At 40.2% G+C, this 16,943-nt stretch overlaps 1 protein-coding gene across 2 annotated transcripts; it reads left to right on the top strand.

Annotated features, from left to right (window-relative positions):
• Positions 1-1,439: 1,439 nt before the first annotated feature.
• On the top strand, positions 1,440-14,378 carry nudt4a (nudix (nucleoside diphosphate linked moiety X)-type motif 4a). 2 transcript variants are annotated; one of them, XM_030790723.1, is made up of 5 exons: positions 1,440-1,869; positions 7,523-7,633; positions 11,963-12,007; positions 12,202-12,286; positions 13,912-14,378. In XM_030790723.1, exons 1-5 carry the CDS (start codon positions 1,645-1,647, stop codon positions 14,115-14,117), a joined length of 672 nt encoding a protein of 223 aa, XP_030646583.1. In that variant the 5' UTR covers positions 1,440-1,644; the 3' UTR covers positions 14,118-14,378. The 2 variants fall into 2 exon arrangements, with proteins under 2 accessions (XP_030646583.1, XP_030646582.1); XM_030790722.1 differs by having other exon boundaries at positions 1,441-1,869; positions 12,199-12,286.
• The last annotated feature ends 2,565 nt before the right edge of the window (positions 14,379-16,943 follow it).

The raw sequence follows: 16,943 nt of genomic DNA, 5'->3' as shown, positions 1-16,943 counted from the left end.
AAACCTTTCTCTGTTACATTAACTCTCGTGACTGCTGTTTGTAGATTCTAACATAGGCTGACTACATTGTGCGGCTATGGGCAAGTGAAATGAATGGTGAAAGAGGATGGGCATCGTCAACCTTTTGTTTTAGTTTGGGAGGGAAGGGGGTGGGGTGGATATAAGGAAACTTTTTTTTTTTTTTTCCTTCTGTTCGGTATCAGCATTCTGTTTTTTGTTTGTTTTTTTTGTTGTTGTTGTTGTGTTTTTGCCGTCTCTGCACTAATTGCACTGTTAAATCTCCACCGTTCTATCGCTTGTTTTCCCGTGTCGTCAGGGCCTAAGCCAGTGTGCCGACGGTCTATTCCCTCCTCCTAGCTTTTATTTTCGGAAAAAAAAAAAAAAAAAAACGGGGTGCAGAGGGGCTGTGTATTTGATGGAGGATGAGATTCCGGGGTGGGACAGGGTTTGGGGCAGGGTGTTGTTGCAGGAACCAACTGCAAGAGCTGAATGAAGGCTTTGTTTGAAATTACATGATTGGTCTAAGGTTTAAAAGTCTGTACTCGATTCACTGTTTGTAAATTCCTTCTTTCTAAGGAAACGGGAGAAAGATTTCCTGCTTTCTAAATGACTTGACAACAGTCCACATACACACTTTTGTTCTTTCTGTAAATAAAATCTGTTGATTAATAAGAAAACTTTTGTTGTTTGTTTATTTGGTCAAATGTGGCTGGACTCGGGTTGCATTTTTGATTATTTTTTCATTTGTAAAGGGTGTTGACAAAGTGTTTCAACATGAATTATGCAAGATGCATAATCTTCATTTCTCTCTCTTTTTAAAAAAATACCTAAGTAGATGGAATACAGTGGTCCACAAATGTCCTGTCACATTTCCTGATATTATTTAACCGCTGAGAATAACTTAGCTCAATGTGTTTGTTATGAAATTAGCTAATAGAAGCTTTTTTTAATATTAAAAGATGTGGACATGTCTATCTCTCTATATACGTGCCTTGCATTTGTCTAAAAAAAGACTGTTTCTGCTGTGTCGATTGGAACATGGTTTTAAAATTAGCCGAGATGCCATATTTAACAAAATTTTATCGTAACTCAACACCTACACACATCGGGGGTTGCTGGTTACTGAGCATAACGTTCGCTCCTCAAATGTCCACTCTTCTACCTTGCTGTTAAATGCCTCGTAATAACCACTAGATGGCGTTAGAGACGTATGGTCTTGCAAATTATTGCTCGTGAAAAAAAAAAACTCATTAGGGACCGGAGTTCGGGTTCTTTGGTAATAATTAGTCAACTATTCACTTATCTGTTTGTTTTGGGAGGGTGGGTATCAACTGCACGACAGATAATGTGAGTGTTTATTATGGAGTGTATGGCTCATTCATATTTTTTCAAGGAAACGCCTATCTGTTGATTGCATGTCCAGTTTGTAACGCAGAACCTATTGCAGCTGATGCAAGGCGATTGCGCAGTACTAACGACCAGCAGCACTGCTCTGGCGATGTACACGCAGTTGAAGATCATGCTTGCAGAAAGGGGCAACAAGCCACCATGGTAGGGGAAGTAACACTGTCAGAAGTAAAGAGCGGCGTTAACAAGAACAGAATTTTGCCTTTAACGTGAAACAAAGTCCAGTGTGCACAGTGTATGGTTACTGTGGAGTATATCGGCTGTTCTGATGTTCTTGGCCTGAGAGGCATTTGCGCTGGAAGCCAACGAATTGTCAACACTACTTTTTTGATATCATCGCAGAACCTCAAAAATCTGGAATACATGATGAAATTTAAGCCCAACCAGACTAGGACTTATGACGGCGAAGGCTTTAAAAAGCGAGCCGCCTGCTTGTGCTTTAAAAACGATCGAGAAGACGAGGTATGTGGACATTTCTTCCCTACTTGGAGTTGAGGTCACCTAGAAGTGTTGTGTGGACTACTTCGATGTATTTGTCCCACTCACTGCACAAGTGGCGTTTATGGTATCATCCATATCCTGTGAGCAGGGGTCACTTAGTACCTCTACTACTACGACAGAGAGTGTAAAATGTTCATGCATTAGTCACAGGACAAGTTTTTAGTTTGTAGAATTGTGATAATGAAACACAAATTTGCAGTTGCAAAAAACAGGTTTCATTGCACTCATATTTATGCATCCCTAAAATGGCCATTTTCACAAATATAAAAGACTTTTAAAGTAGCTGCAAGCTGCATGGGTTAAATTGTAAAAATCCTATACCAATGTCTTGCCATTCACTCACACAGTTTTGCTTCTGGTAAGAGCTATAGAACAATCGTCCCTCAATTTGCACTAATATAATCAGTCTGTCAGTGAGCTGATGAGCAGTCTCTTTAAACACACGTGCGTAAACAAGTACCAGTACTAGTACGACACAGAGAATCGCTTCGATCTGCTTTCCCTGAGGCCAGGAACCGTCGTAGACTCACTGGTCTTACAACTGGACAGGTACTGACAATAGATCTTTTGTTCAAAATGCATGGTTTGCATTTGCTTCACATTCCTCGAGTTTTACTCAAGTGACTAGTATCACCAGAGCGTCTTCAGCTGTAAGTCACTGGCTATAATCTGTAGCCTAATTCATTAAAACGGTTCTCCATGCCTTGCATCACTACGATGAATAGTGATGAACTGGTTGAAACGTTCGCCGGGCATCAGCCGCTCCTTAAATGGCATCTCATGTAGCACTGATATTGAAGTAACATGTAGAATCACGACTATTTGTGTTTCTGCTGGCATCTTATTTCTTCTTTTGTATAGGTCACTTCCCCACTGATAACGGTAACATGCGTCTGTGTGACCAACCTGAGAGACCTGCGTTATTGGTTCGGTTTCCCCACTGAAACGGAGTACTGACACATGAGAGAATTGAAATGGAAAAGTTGGCTTCTCGATATCGCTCTAATTCCCTGATTGGCTCTAATTTCTTTGTTTGCGTGTTCAGCAACAGACTCCATTCCTGGAAGCAAAGAATTAGTGTGAATTAGCTAGCTTCTCGGTTGAATATAAAGCACTTAAGGAGCTTATTATTCAAAAAAGTTGTTTTTTTTTATTCTCCTAAAGACCGAAAAGCAGGTCAAATTTGTTATTTAATAACCCAGAATATGACAGTTATTACATGACTGTCCATTTCCACCCTCCTAGTTCCTCAATTTTCTTTTTCTTTCCTCCCTCTGTCTTGTTCTTTTTTCCCTGCTTTCTATTTGTCACTGCAGAATTGGCAAAAGTTCAGCACAGTCACTGAGATGAAATTCACTCTCACACATAATACCACAAATATGTTACTGTAGTCGAGAGCTCAGCTATTCCCGCTTTTAAAAAAAAAGGCATTCTGATCTGTAGTTGGTTAGTTTGGGTCACACCTCTTCCAAATGTACTTGTCTCTCACAATATAGAACGACAGCAGTGGGGGTACACCACCTTTGAACCTTTTAAAAATTGCTGTCTTGATTGAAGTGAGCATTCAGGAAAAGCAGAGTTCACTGATGCATGCCGTTTTCCGCTTTGGGTTCAACAAAGGCTTTCAAAGTTTATCATGAACTATCTGTACCAACATCTGTCCTTGACAGATGAAAAAAAGTTTGAAGAGTTAAGAATATTGAGCACTTTCAACACCATGTGAGCCTTTCTAAACAGAGGATTACATTTGCATCTAAAAATACTCTGCATTACGAAATTATGTGTCTGCTGTCATAGCAGAGGTGTTTTATATAACACGTTCGCGTACTAAGTTCTCTTGTAGTGTGCCATGCTCCCAGTGAAATCCCAGTGCTGGCTCTCTGGCTTATTTAGACATAAACACACACAGTGAAACCACCGCATTTAACATATTCTGTTTCAAATCTCTTGAGTGATGTAAGAACCTTGTCCAGCACTCTGAATGATAAGAATCGGTTGACATGATCGTGTTACTAAAACATGTTACGATTACCTAAGATGCCAAGGGACTTCTTTTTAGCTTGGAAGCCATCAACTTGAAATTTTCTGCATAGCAACAGTTCTCAATCTTTCAGGTCTCCCTCATGTGATTGGGGCAGCAACAGGGGGGGGTGGGTGGGGGGTAAAGGGGGGGGGGGTGAAGCAAGTTACACTATGTGCTGAAGCACCAAGTGACCTATCAGCAGCAATTTATAGAAATGGGGCGCAGGCACTAGCTGTCCCCTGACAGATTCTCTTTCCCACCTCGTCTCTCCCTCACATGCTCATCTGTCCTATAGATGGTACAGCCACTCTCTCACTTTTATCCACTGGAGATAGAGATAACAGTAAGTGCTCAATTTGGAGCAACCAACGTAGGTTGCACGTCACGGCATTCCAGAACTACATGCCGTAGTAATGGTCCAATTAAAAATTCAGACCAGTCGTGTTCCTGTTGCCTATCTATCTGTCTATCTATCTGTCTCTCTATCTATCTATCTATCTATCTATCTATCTATCTATCTATCTATCTATCTATCTATCTATCTATCTATCTATCTGTTTGTCTGTCTGTCTGTCTCTTTGTCCATCTATCCATCTTTCTGACTGTCTGTCTCGTTTTCTGTCCATATACTAACTCTTCTATCATTCACTAGATTAGTTCATTCTTCAGCAGTGTTTGGAGATCACGTCATCACTGGTGAAGTCTTATATTGTTAGAGTTATGTGTGACTTTTCATTTTTTAGTGTGTTTTGCTATGGAGTCTAGTCTCTTTCCTGCACGTTGTGGTGCATCAGAAAGTTTTAGCCTTTGTTGTCTTAATTTATTGATGAAGAATAAACTGTTTTTATCGTAACCTGGGTTGTTTACGGTCTAGGGGTAATATGTATGTGTCGGTGGCCCTTATCGCTGGACAGTCCAGTTAATCTGCCTCTGTTCATACAGAGAAAGACAACTGCTGATCCAGTGGTTCTCTAAAGCTTGTTTGTGTGAGTTTGTGTGTGTGAGAGAGAGAGAGACAGACAGACAGGCAGACAGACAGAGAGAGAGAGACAGAGACTCTGGAGAGTGAAAGTCACATAAAGAAGGAGATATGATGGTATATCACCATTCTTCTTTTCAGTGAAAGCAACATTTCAGACAAAAGTTGCTCTTCCTTTTTCCTTTAAATAACGGGTTTAAGAACTGCTGAAACAAATTCAGCAACGTGTCTTCATGTTGAGTAGGTTCAGAACTGCTTGGTCCTTTTGTGGTACCAGTCACATTTAATACAAATAAGAACCTCCTCCTGCTCCACAACACAAAGCAAAGTATGTATCAAAAAGTGAGAAGCTAGTGTCTCAAGACTTTAATCTGATCTCCATTGTGTTGTCTAGTCAAGCTATAAACAGTGGTTTAATAACAAGAGTGTTATGGTCTCCATAGCAGCAATGACTGGTGAACACAAACATGATACAGTTGATTAATCCTGAACAGTAGCCATAGCGTTAACAGTGGAAAGTCTGGTAAGTGATTTGGAAGACATATCTGAGCCTTTTCACTAACAGGGAATGGAAGTGAACCATCATTATCAAAACACATTTTTTTTTCCAGGTTTCAGATCCAGTAGAAAACATCTGGTTAACAGAGAAAGGGTGAGCATATTTATAGAAACAATGCTCTTTTCCGTTTCTCTTTGATGCATCAAAGGAAGGCGTTGGCCTTGTTCCTTCACATATTGTAACTTAGGTGTCAAAATGAATCAGCTTTGAAAATGGGAAGAGAATGTCACACTTTGTTGTGCACAACTCTGGTATTAATGTCTCTGATCTGAAATCATAAACGCTGACTCCTATTCAGCATTTGTGTTGTAATTGTATAACATGTTAATACATGGGATAGTATTTGAAAGGTTGCAGGTCAGGGCATTCTGAGTTGTTTTTGGCTTGTAATCAACTTCATTTGAAGAATAATGACATTACATTCCTGAGGTAATTATCAAAGCTGGAATGCGTCATGTTTGCATACAACATTTCGGATCTCTTGATAACAACTTCATTAAAAAAAAAAAATAGCAATGCTTATAGCAATGATTTATGTTGCAAGGAATATGAGACGCCTGGCAAGCCTTAGTCATAATACTTTTGATAATCTTCCCCACAAATAATTTGATTTATTGCTTTTCGTCACATAAAAAGTACATAACAGAGCCATCCCTGCTTTTAGCAGAGCCCAGATGGCTGTCGTGGTTGTGAGGGGTTCTTTTTGTCGGGGTTTTTTTTTTTTTTTTTTCCACCTTTGATGAAAAGCAGAGCAGGCATTTCTGCTGTGCTGAAGACACAGGAGCTGCACGTGCTCAGTGGGAGCATGATGGGATTTTGGAGGAATTTGTCTAGGATGTCAGTAGGGCTTTGAACTGGGTTAGTGTGACACCACGTTCACTGGAGTGTTGACTGACTGATTTTTGTTTATCTTTTTTTTTTTCCCTGATTCTCAAATAAGCTAGGAACAGATGAGCTGTTTTACGGTCATTACGATTTAATATTTAAGTGTGATAAATAGGGGTTTTGAAATTAAAATGATCGGATTACCTCAGGACGTATATCTACAGTTCACAGATGAGAGAGAGCTCCTTTGGTTTTCACTTGTTCAATTATTTTATCCACTGAACCATAATGTAAGCATTTTACTCAGATGGCTTGTTCCAGCTTCGAATGTATTGACTTTGTTGTAGCTCCGCCATAGTCTGTTATTGATTCCATTTTCACGTCACTCCGTCAAACAGGCGCCATGTGAAAACCACCACCTGGAGTATTTTTCCACACCCACTGGGGGTCTCCTGGTTTGGGTTACACCTGCTTCTATCACACTCCGCATAACCCCATCTAGAGGTCAATGGAGCTCCACTGGACCCCTATGCAGTAGCCCACTGTGGCTTAGACAGCTGCTCCCTGTAGCTTACATGTATGAGAAATGCTATCACAGATATATGATTACTTGCTAAAAAAAATAGTCACGGTATGCAAGCTTGTCAGACTGGCAGTTATGTTATGGAATCCCAGGGAGGCTCAGTGGTTCCAGGTCCTCGTTACAGTCACAAATATGGCCATAAAACTGATTGGCCACAGGGCTCAGGTACATGTTATATCAAGCACTGAAAGCCTGTGACTTAACTGCTCGTGATTTAGCCTTTGTAAGTTTATGGAAGTGTGTGTGTGTGTGTGTGTGTGTGAGCGCACAGGCAACTTTTTTTTTTTCTCAGTTTCCCTTTTTAGGCTTTTTACTGCAGAACAGTAGGCCTACTGTGTAATTGTTACCATTATTATAATATATATATATATATATATACATATATATATATACACACACACACGCGCACACACACACACACACACCATATATACCATACCACTGTGGTACCGAAACACTTCTCTTAAGCCCACTCACATAATGAAATGACCTAGGACTTGATGGTAATTTGTAAGTAACTCTCTCTTGCTTAAGATGGGTGTCATATAACAGAATAACTGATTTGGAGGCCTGCTCGTGAAGATATTTTGGCTCTTTGCTCTGAACTGTGTGGTGTTTATGTGTGTGTGTTTGTGCTCTTGTCAGGTTTTGTTAGTGAGCAGCAGTCGGCACCCAGACCAATGGATCGTTCCCGGAGGAGGGATGGAGCCCGAAGAGGAGCCGTGTGGAGCAGCCGTACGGGAAGTTTATGAGGAGGTGAGAGTGCCCAGGTGCCCTTCACCCCAGTTTGACTCAGATGCTTTCTTTTTTGTGTGTGTGTGTTTGTGTGTTGCGTTGGCTCATCTAAAAACAGGGATTTGATTTCATTTCATGCAAGTGTCCATCCGTTTCATTGGAAGCTGTATTCATGGAAGATCTCTGTTAAGTCCTAGATGTACAAATCTATATTTGGATTCATCATCATTACATTCACATTTAATATATGACAACAGGGCTGACATTGCCTTGGGGCCAGATGTGCAGTATGATATCAAGTTAATCGTAGTTCCTGGACTAAAATTTCAATACTGCAAGCTGACTCCACATTAATCTCTCAGAGACAACCGCCTTCTGTTGGCCTGTTCGTTAGAGTCTCATGCCACTCCCCTGACAGTAGCTGAAAAAGCAGCTTGCTTTTAAAAACGCTGAATTCAAAGTGAACACCAATATTTCTCTCCTCCACCTTTAAAAATCGCAGTACGGTCGGATTTCTTGGTGTAGTGCATCAAATGCCACGTATATGTGCGAACACCTCATTACTGTCAATGAAAACGAATAGCTCGTTAAATCATCGACCCCACCCGAATAGCCCGAACACCCTTGACCGAAAGGTTTCATGTGAAACATTCAGAGTTATCTGCCATTAATGCTTTTGCGGTTTGTGACTAGAGGACATTATGCTTGACAAGGGCTGTGCAGAGGCGTTGTGAAGAGGCTGTCGCGGGGGGGGGGGGGGGGGGGGGGGGGGTGGGGGGGGGGTTGATCTGTTGACAGCTGTGAGGCCCAGCGGTGACATTTAGAGACAGTGTCCTGTTACCATTGGCCTCTTTTGCTCGGAAAAAGCCGTGTCCCTCAATAGATTTAAAGCAGATTCACACCCTTTGTTGGCTTTTGTTTAGTTAATTAGGCTAGATTTTGTTGTCGTCGTTGTTTGTTGTTGTTAAAGATATTTGGTTTTCGCGCTTTTGATTCCTTTGTGAGGGCTCTGTCTTGTAGCTTTAACTTGAACTGGAGGTTTAGGTCACTGGAGATGAGTAATTACGAGTGGTAATGGCAGTCAGAGAACATGTCGGACTATATAAAGAAAATGATTACTCTGTGCTGTCCGTGTTGAAAGCTTTCTGTGAAGGCCAAGATAAGACATTTAGCACTATTAACACCAATCCAAATGCCACGCGTCATGAAAGCTCCAGAAACACAGTTGTCAAGTCTGATTTGAATCGCTGTTGGTCTGGGAGTCACTGATCTAACCATTTGTCTCAGGTGGCTGTTTGTGACAAGTAATTCTTTTGAGTTTAAATATTTTTCATGCTGATGTTTTGAAAATAATTACTGCCGTAGAGGATCTATGAAGTCTGTGATTCACAGTTTGCCTTTACACACAGCCAGATCTAACATAATTGGTACAGTTTGGGAAGACAAGCAAAAGGCAGAAATTGTAAAATTAAAGAATATCATGTATAAAATGAGTAGTACCAGAGCAAAACTGCATTGTAAGCTCAGAGGTGGTGGAATATATTTTACTTCATAATTCAGTGCAATCAACATAAATCACACATTTCTCAAGTTGTACATTTATTTCTTAAAAAAAAGAAAAAGAAGTCAGGCAGTTATTGCCACCTGTGCCAATAGTTTAAAAACCTTCCCATTGAAAGGTGAACAGTGGTGAGTCTTTTCCTACAACGTTTAATGAGAGTGGAAAACACATCAGGATTGGCCATAGACCATTGCTTCATACAGAATCTTTCCAGAACATTGATGTCTCCAGGTTTTTTATTCAGGGGCTTCCTTTTCAGCTCGAACACAGACATTCGTTGGGCCTCAAGTCAAAAAACTGAAATGGCCAATGCATAAGGTTGATTCTGTGGTTTATAAACCATTGCTTTGTGGATTTTTTTTTTTTTAATGTGCGTATGGGCTCATTGTGTTGTTGGAAGAGACACTTGAGGCCAACCAGGTTTCCTGGCAGAGACAAACAGGTTTTTTTTTTGTCCCAGTACTTGCAGTGCATGATTCCATCGACAAGCGCCTGAGGACGAGTGGAAACTAAACAACCAGTTTATCATTAAAGTCTCACCGCCATATTTTACAGTAGCGTTGGGCTCTTCTCTACACGTACATCAGTATTTCCATGCCAAACCCACAACTGATGTGTGTGACTGATCAGCTCTATTTTTGTCTCATCTGACTATAGTCCCAACTATAGTTCCTGACTGGAGTTCCAACTCAAGTGTTAATACCATTTTACATACTTCAGGCACTCACAGTTGTTATTTGCTCTCAATATAGGTGTTTTTGTATGGTAACTCTTCCAAAAACTGTAGTAGTGTGGAAGTGGTGTCTAATTATAGATTCTGAGGCCAACAGTGGCCTTTGAACCATTCTCTTTACTCTGTGTGCTGTTCACATATGCGTTCTCTGCCAGGCTTGTTTAGGCTTGTTTAGTGCTGATCCAGAGGTTTTAAACTGTGGACATCCTGAAAATAACAGTCCTATATCATGATAAATGGTGTACATGTTTTTTTTTTTATCCATTTCCTTTTGTATGAAGGCCAGTATCTGTTTGTCTCCTTAATTTGGGAGTTCTTCGTCTTTCGTTACGGTAATGGACAGCAAACTGCTTTCACACTTGTGTTACTCTGTTTAGTGGATCAGTGAAACCCATGTAAGACCACAGTGACACTCCTAAGACTGGGTTAATGCAAATTTAATTTCTGTTAAATTTCATTTATAAGAATCTTTAGGGGTACAAATCATTCTGACACTTGTACTTTTGAGAAAGAAAATTTCTTTTTAAAATCGTCACTCTGATATATTGCATTAAATTAAATGATAATTTTCTCATGTTTTTGAGCATAACATATAGCTTACTGCCTGGATTACCTCTTTATCAAGGGTGCCAATAATTCTGGACCTTACTGTACATGTACATGAAATTTCGAGGGATCTGTTTGTCACATAATGCGTCAGAAGTAAGAAACATTAAACTCTCTGAGAGAGTCAGGGAGACCCATAAGATCATAAAACTTGCCTATGAGTTATAGCACCCTGTTGGGGTATGGCAAGACTCATGGGACAGAGTCACCAGCAACTGGAACCCTGCCAACACTGGGATGTCCCGCAACTGCTGGGAACAAGGAGGAGACTCTAAACTAACTCAGCGCCCCGGATAGGTTTATATATCCCTCATAATTTTATCATTTGGTTTCAATTAATGGAAAACAATGGAACTTATTTTTAGGCCTGAGTAAGTACATCCATCCACACACACAAAAAAAAAAAGAACACCGTCCAAATATAAAACAAACACAGACAATGGAAACTATTGATTAGTAAATCAGCTGCATCATTCAAATACGAGTCACTTTGCCAGCAATACCACTTCTATTGGGTGTTTCTGACAGGGTGTCATTGGCTGCATTGTCTGTATGTCTGCTGGGGTATCCTTGTCTGTCTGGCCATATGAGAGTGTCAAAAAAGGACACTCAAAAAGTGCATTGTACCTCATTCCATTTACCACTTGTGAGAGAGCTTTCCAAAACATTCCTAAGGAGCTTTTGAGCAAATGTTTCTGAACTTCATCAATCCTTTGAAGAGACATTAGACCATCCAGTCTAGTCAGTAAGCTTGAAGGCTTATTAGTAACACAATGACTCAAGGCTCTGTGGTGTCCTTGTATCAGGAGAGAGTAGACACGGCCCGTGTAGGTAAAGCTTCCAGCTTTAAAGGGGAAGACACACCGTTCCAGCCTCTGCCGGTTACGTGCCGTCATGGAATCCAGACTGTGTTATGGAAATATATCACTCTGGCTTTTCAGATACACAGCACATAACACCTTGTCAAGATTTGTCAGAGAACTGGCTCTCACCCAGGGCATTGGAACCTTCCTTCTCTTATTAGGCTTGTTGGAGCAAGTCTTCTCTGTGGTTCAAGATACATCCTAACAGTTATGTAAGAGCACCATAGTCTGGAATGTGTCACAAGACTTACAATAAGGAATTCTCCTTATAGAGACTTCCCATCACTAACAGTACAGACTACTTTTATCTCCGCATTGTGTCCTCTGTGGAAACATGCCACATTGGATTAAGAGTAGACTGGGCCACATGGCTAATGATTTTGTGAGATGTCGGCAATATACTCATGTGAAGGTTAAATTTTCAGTGTATGGTTCTTCATTTTGTTTATCTGGTTTTGTTTGTTTGTTTGTTTGTTTGTTTTTTAGTGTTTGGGTTCTTGTCAGTTTTGTTAAATGTTGAGTCTGCATTTTCTCATACATGGTTTTCTTCTTCCCTTGCCTCTCTCTGTCTTTCTCTGAACATGGAGGCTGGTGTAAAGGGTACCCTTGGAAGGCTACTGGGAGTATTTGAGGTACAGCAACAAATTACAGTCTATTAAATACTGCATGGCTGGCACTCTGCGTGGGCAAATAATTTCAATCTCAAAGAAGTTGCTTCATTTACACATTTATACATAAACACCTTAAATGACTTTTTTTGGGAGGGGGGGGGGTATTGGAACAGTATGGTGAGATGTTTGTTAAAGAGCTGCTTGTTTTACAGCAGAACCAGGACAGTAAACACAGGACCTATGTGTACGTACTCACAGTCACAGAAACACTGGAGGACTGGGAGGACTCAGTCAACATTGGTGAGTTTGTTGGCTTTGCTACATGCCTCTTACTAAAGTTAGTGCAGTCCTTGTCCACTTAGGCATGTCGTTTTTACCTTTATAGGTCATTCTTATCTGCTGTTACCCTCTCCTCGTTTTTTTCTAAAGGGTGCATTAGGTCATGGTTACATCATTTTTGATATGTAAAAAAAAAAAATTGGTGACAAAGCTATGACAGTGTCACTGTCAGCAGTCCCAGAAGGACTAAGTTCACATGTATTTTCAAGCGACTGCTCTCTTCTGCCCCTTGTTTTTTTTGTACATTAATGTGAAATGGAGCTTTTACAAGTGTACAGAACCGTTTTCCATCAGATAAGAGAACATTTTATTGTTTTTTGTCATGGTCATTAAATGTCAGGTTAGAGATAACAGGAACTGATTACCTGTGCTATAGGAAGAAGACTGTTAAAACAATAAAGATTCTGAGCTGTCCCTCTCTCTGACATCTTGACTCAACTGTCCGTGTTATCAGGTGACAGCATGGACAAGCACAGGAAATCATGGACTTGTATCGTATTCTTTAAGGTTGCGAAGGCATCGTAAAAATAGTGTTTGACCAGGGACCCTGTAATTTAAAACTTGAACTATTTGTAGATGGTGTGGAAAGGAAAAACCCAGTAATCCTCCAGTCCTGTTTGGCCGTATAAATAGCGTTGAATTTGTTCACAAGAAGGCGTGCCGGTTTGCAGGGCACAGTTGTTTTCCAGTCAGCATCACCACGCCCCCCTCCTCCCTCCCCCCCTCCCCCCCTCCCTTCTCTGGCCTCCCTCACTGCCTGTACCAGCCCTTTGCTTGCCAAATAGGGCATCATGACCTCAGCACACTGAAGGGAGTCCAGAATTGAACTCCTCGCTTGGGAGAGCGAAACCTCGCCAACTCTTTAAGAAATCCTGTCTCTCTCCTTTGAAACCCAGAAAGTTCTCTTTAAAAGTTACAGCGGGCGAATGTTATAGGTGGTCTTCAAAACGACACATTTGAAGAGGGTGTATGAATATTAATGGGACGAGTGTCAGCTGAGTGTCTGGGATTCCAGGCGTTTGACAAGTTTACTGTGAAGTTGACCTTTCGTTTTATAACCGCCGTGCTTGGAATGTAATACACGCAGAAAGCATGTAAGAGGGTTATGGCATAAAACATAAGGGTTGCTCGACTGTTTATGTGTTCAAAATGAAATAACTGACATGAATATAACTTTACAAAGTAGACCCATGTGTCACACTTTAAAGATAGTGTGACTACAGAAGTAAAAGTCAAGGAAACACTCACTATTTAAGGTGTAGGTTAACTAGAGCAGTGTTTGACCCTGTCTCTCCTCTTTTCTGCACATCTTCGCCACAGCAGCCCTGTTCAGGCATACCTGATTCAGCTTATCAGCTCTCTGTCAATCTGTAAATCATCTGAATGAATTATGTAACTGAAGGTTTATAACAGATACGTGCAGGGAGGAGGAGGGAGGTATTAAAGTTTGAATTTTGAAAAACTGGTCAAGAAAAACCAAAATATTAAATCTCCTGAATGGAAAAAAAAAAACGTTTTTTTTTTTTTTTTTGAGAAGAGGCAGGCACTGTAAAACATTTTAAAAATCTCCTTTGTCTTTGTCTCAGGGAGGAAGCGAAAGTGGTTTAAGATTGACGAGGCCATCCGAGTGCTCCAGTGTCATAAACCTGTCCATGCCGAGTACCTCCGCAAGCTGAAACCCCGCTGTGGCCCGAACAACGGCAACCCACAGGAGCACGTTGCCCCCGACGACAACACTCCGCAACATCACACACCTACACAAGACTGTGGACTAACCCGTGTACACAGATAAAAATTGCCACTAGGGGGCGTCGAGACATAATTACGCTTTGGGAGGTTCTCCTACATGGACTCAAGGAAACAATTTTTGCATGGATCGTTTCAGTGTTTACTATTTTCAACCTTTTTATTCTTAAAAAAAAAAAAAGAAAGAAAATAAAACAACCAACAAGCCAAAAGCAAGATGAGAGGACTTAAAATTTTCAGTCAAGCTTGTAGTTTCTATAGACTTTTCCAGAATCATTTTTGGAACAATGCTTACTGACTGAGAAATTTTTTTTTTTTTTTTTGGTCAATGAAAACAGGATTTTTGTATGGAGCATTGAGCTAATACCTCAGGAGCTCTGTTGTGGTGTTGGAGAGCGCTGTTTTATGGCCAAGTGCCTTTCAATGGGATTTTAGTGAAAAATGACTGAAAAGGCTGTATTATAAACTGATAATGCTGTATTTTTACAGTTTGCTCTTTTTTTTGTCCTAGACTGATATTGGACATGTGATGAGTTGACAAAGGAATTCTTTGTTGAATGGATGGGTGGTTTAAACAATGTAATAGACGATGGTCAAAATTCACAATTGTGCAGGATTTGTGAACACTATCTGTGAATATGAATAAGAAGGTAATAACGATATTGGTGAACTGTTTGCTGATTGGTGGACTGTGATACAAATATTTAAAATGATACTGATGACTGTAGTTTTTGATGTGACATTAACCATTAAAGGTCTGTGAACTGTGAAAGCTTACATTAGAAACGAGGGTTATGTTCCTGTTGGATAGTGTTTGCTTTTTAACAGAAATGAGATTTGATGAGAATATTGATGAAAAAATGTAAAGGATCCCTCAGTTTAGTGGGACCCCTTTCAGTTGAGATGATTTCATCTTTAGAAAAATCCTTACCTAAACCTTGTATTATTTAAGATAACCTCACGTTCGGTCTTAACCGTGAAATGACCCACCCCTTCATTTAAAATAAATGAGTAAATAAATAAATACATTTGGCAATCTGATGTACGACTCATTTGAGACATAGCAGAGGGATTATGTTGTATTCAGATTAATGATTGTAAAAGCCTTGACATGTCATTGTTAGGGTAAAATGTCGTAAAATATAGAGGTGTCTCACAGTCACTTCTGCGGTCGTAGTTTCCTTTCTCGGTGCTCTCACAATTGAATCTTCATAGCGGATTTTTTTTTTTGTTTTTGTTTTCACCAAACCATGCTGAGAGCTGATAAAACACTGTCAAATGCGGCCAAAACTGTTGTATAATATGATGTATGTATACTAATAAACAAAAGTGATTTATCTTTATTCACAGGGACAAATGCCCCCTTCTTACTCTCAGAGTGTCTGACTGTGAGTATCTCTGCTGTCCAAAATGCATCAGAACTGTAACACATCTCTAAGAAGTGTAAGAAATGCTTAAGCTTAGGCCCTTACAGGTCACTTAGTTTAACAGTGAACGGTGAGGTGGGAGTCTGCTGGGATTCTACATGTAACTCTAATAGTAATGATCAGTCCAGATGGATGTCAAGTGCGTATTTAGGTTTCTCTGTGACATATCATGTAAATGGTTAGATAAGCAAGCACATTAGCCTGTGAGGAATCATGACAGTGTCATGTATTGGGTGATCATTACTTTTTGAAATTGCCTGTTGCAAATATTCGTAGTTAACAAACTTTTAAGTGGTTACACAGCTACTCTTACTTACTTACTTACTTACTTACTTAATCCTCTTCGTTCCTTGTGGAACATAAGGCTGCGACCGTCTGTCTCCATCTAGTCCTATCCTGTGCAGCATGTTGTGCCCCACCCCAAGTTAAGTTAGCCGTTCTCAGTTCTGAAGTCACAGTTTTCCGCCAGTTTGTTTTTGGCCTCCCTGGTTTCACACAGCTGCTGTGCCATCCCTAAATTACTTATAGGTAAATGCAGGATCTTACCACTGCTTTTTCCCCCCTTTAATTAAAGAAACTGTTTTTTCATTTATCTTTATTTTTCTTCCCTGATGAAATAAAATTCCTATTTTTTTTTCTTTACCTTGTTTTCCCCCGGTTTGGCCACTTGTAAATTGCATTCTCCTCTCTCTGAAACAATTATATTTTCTTATGTGGGAGGGGTTTCTGAGGCTGTATTCAAGTGGTCAGTGTGGTTGTTATCAGGTGGTAATATGTAAATGCCATACAAAAGACCAGAATGTAGACAAATGGAGAAAAGGACCAAAAGGAAACACAAAAACAAAATACAAATCACAAAAACATAAATGAAAGAACGAAAAGGAGCTGGAAAACCACCGTAACAAAAATGGGAAACATAAGTTCAAAATACAAACCGTGACAGTGTTGATGACAGAAGGGTTCCAAGGGAATGGGGCAGGCACCTCAGGTAAGATTGCTTTGCTGACAAAAATCAGTCTGTAGCAGGAAGCGTTGAAACATTATCCAGCAACATTAAACAGAGAATGTACACTTACTTAACTTTAACGCTGGTACCATTTTGTATCACGTGGAGAGATTGAAGTGCCGAACAAGATTTGGTAAGATGTGGTTTTGTCCAGTTCCTCTAAATGTGTGAAAACATTACCTCACAAAAATGTCCTTCAGTTCTCATAAACTGCCTCCCAGTTGTTGGAGCATTTCAGTTTTGGGGTTGGGATTGCATTCATAAGCTACGTTATGGAGGATTCAGGATGGCAAATGAATGAATAAATGTGTTAATTAACTGACTGATTGTACCTTCCACATCCACACATATACTTCCCCATTTACTTCCATACAACCCGTTGTACTCAATGCCTGGTCTTGTCTTATCTTGTTATGTCAGCCTGTCTGTCTGTCTGTCT

The sequence above is a fragment of the Chanos chanos genome, chromosome 13 (genome assembly GCF_902362185.1).
Source record: "Chanos chanos chromosome 13, fChaCha1.1, whole genome shotgun sequence".
Classification (NCBI taxonomy): domain Eukaryota; kingdom Metazoa; phylum Chordata; class Actinopteri; order Gonorynchiformes; family Chanidae; genus Chanos; species Chanos chanos.
The sequence above is the reverse complement of the archived record's forward strand: the minus strand, read 5'-3'. Positions and strand labels throughout refer to the sequence as shown.

What these genes read in the sequence shown, in the direction of transcription:
- nudt4a (XM_030790722.1), top strand. Translation starts at nt 1,645, where the DNA reads ATGGTTACTGTGGAGTATATCGGCTGTTCTGATGTTCTTGGCCTGAGA. An exon ending in AAAACGATCGAGAAGACGAG is followed by an intron (nt 1,870 to 7,522) that starts GTATGTGGACAT and finishes TGCTCTTGTCAG; the next exon opens with GTTTTGTTAGTGAGCAGCAG. An exon ending in TACGGGAAGTTTATGAGGAG is followed by an intron (nt 7,634 to 11,962) that starts GTGAGAGTGCCC and finishes CTGAACATGGAG; the next exon opens with GCTGGTGTAAAGGGTACCCT.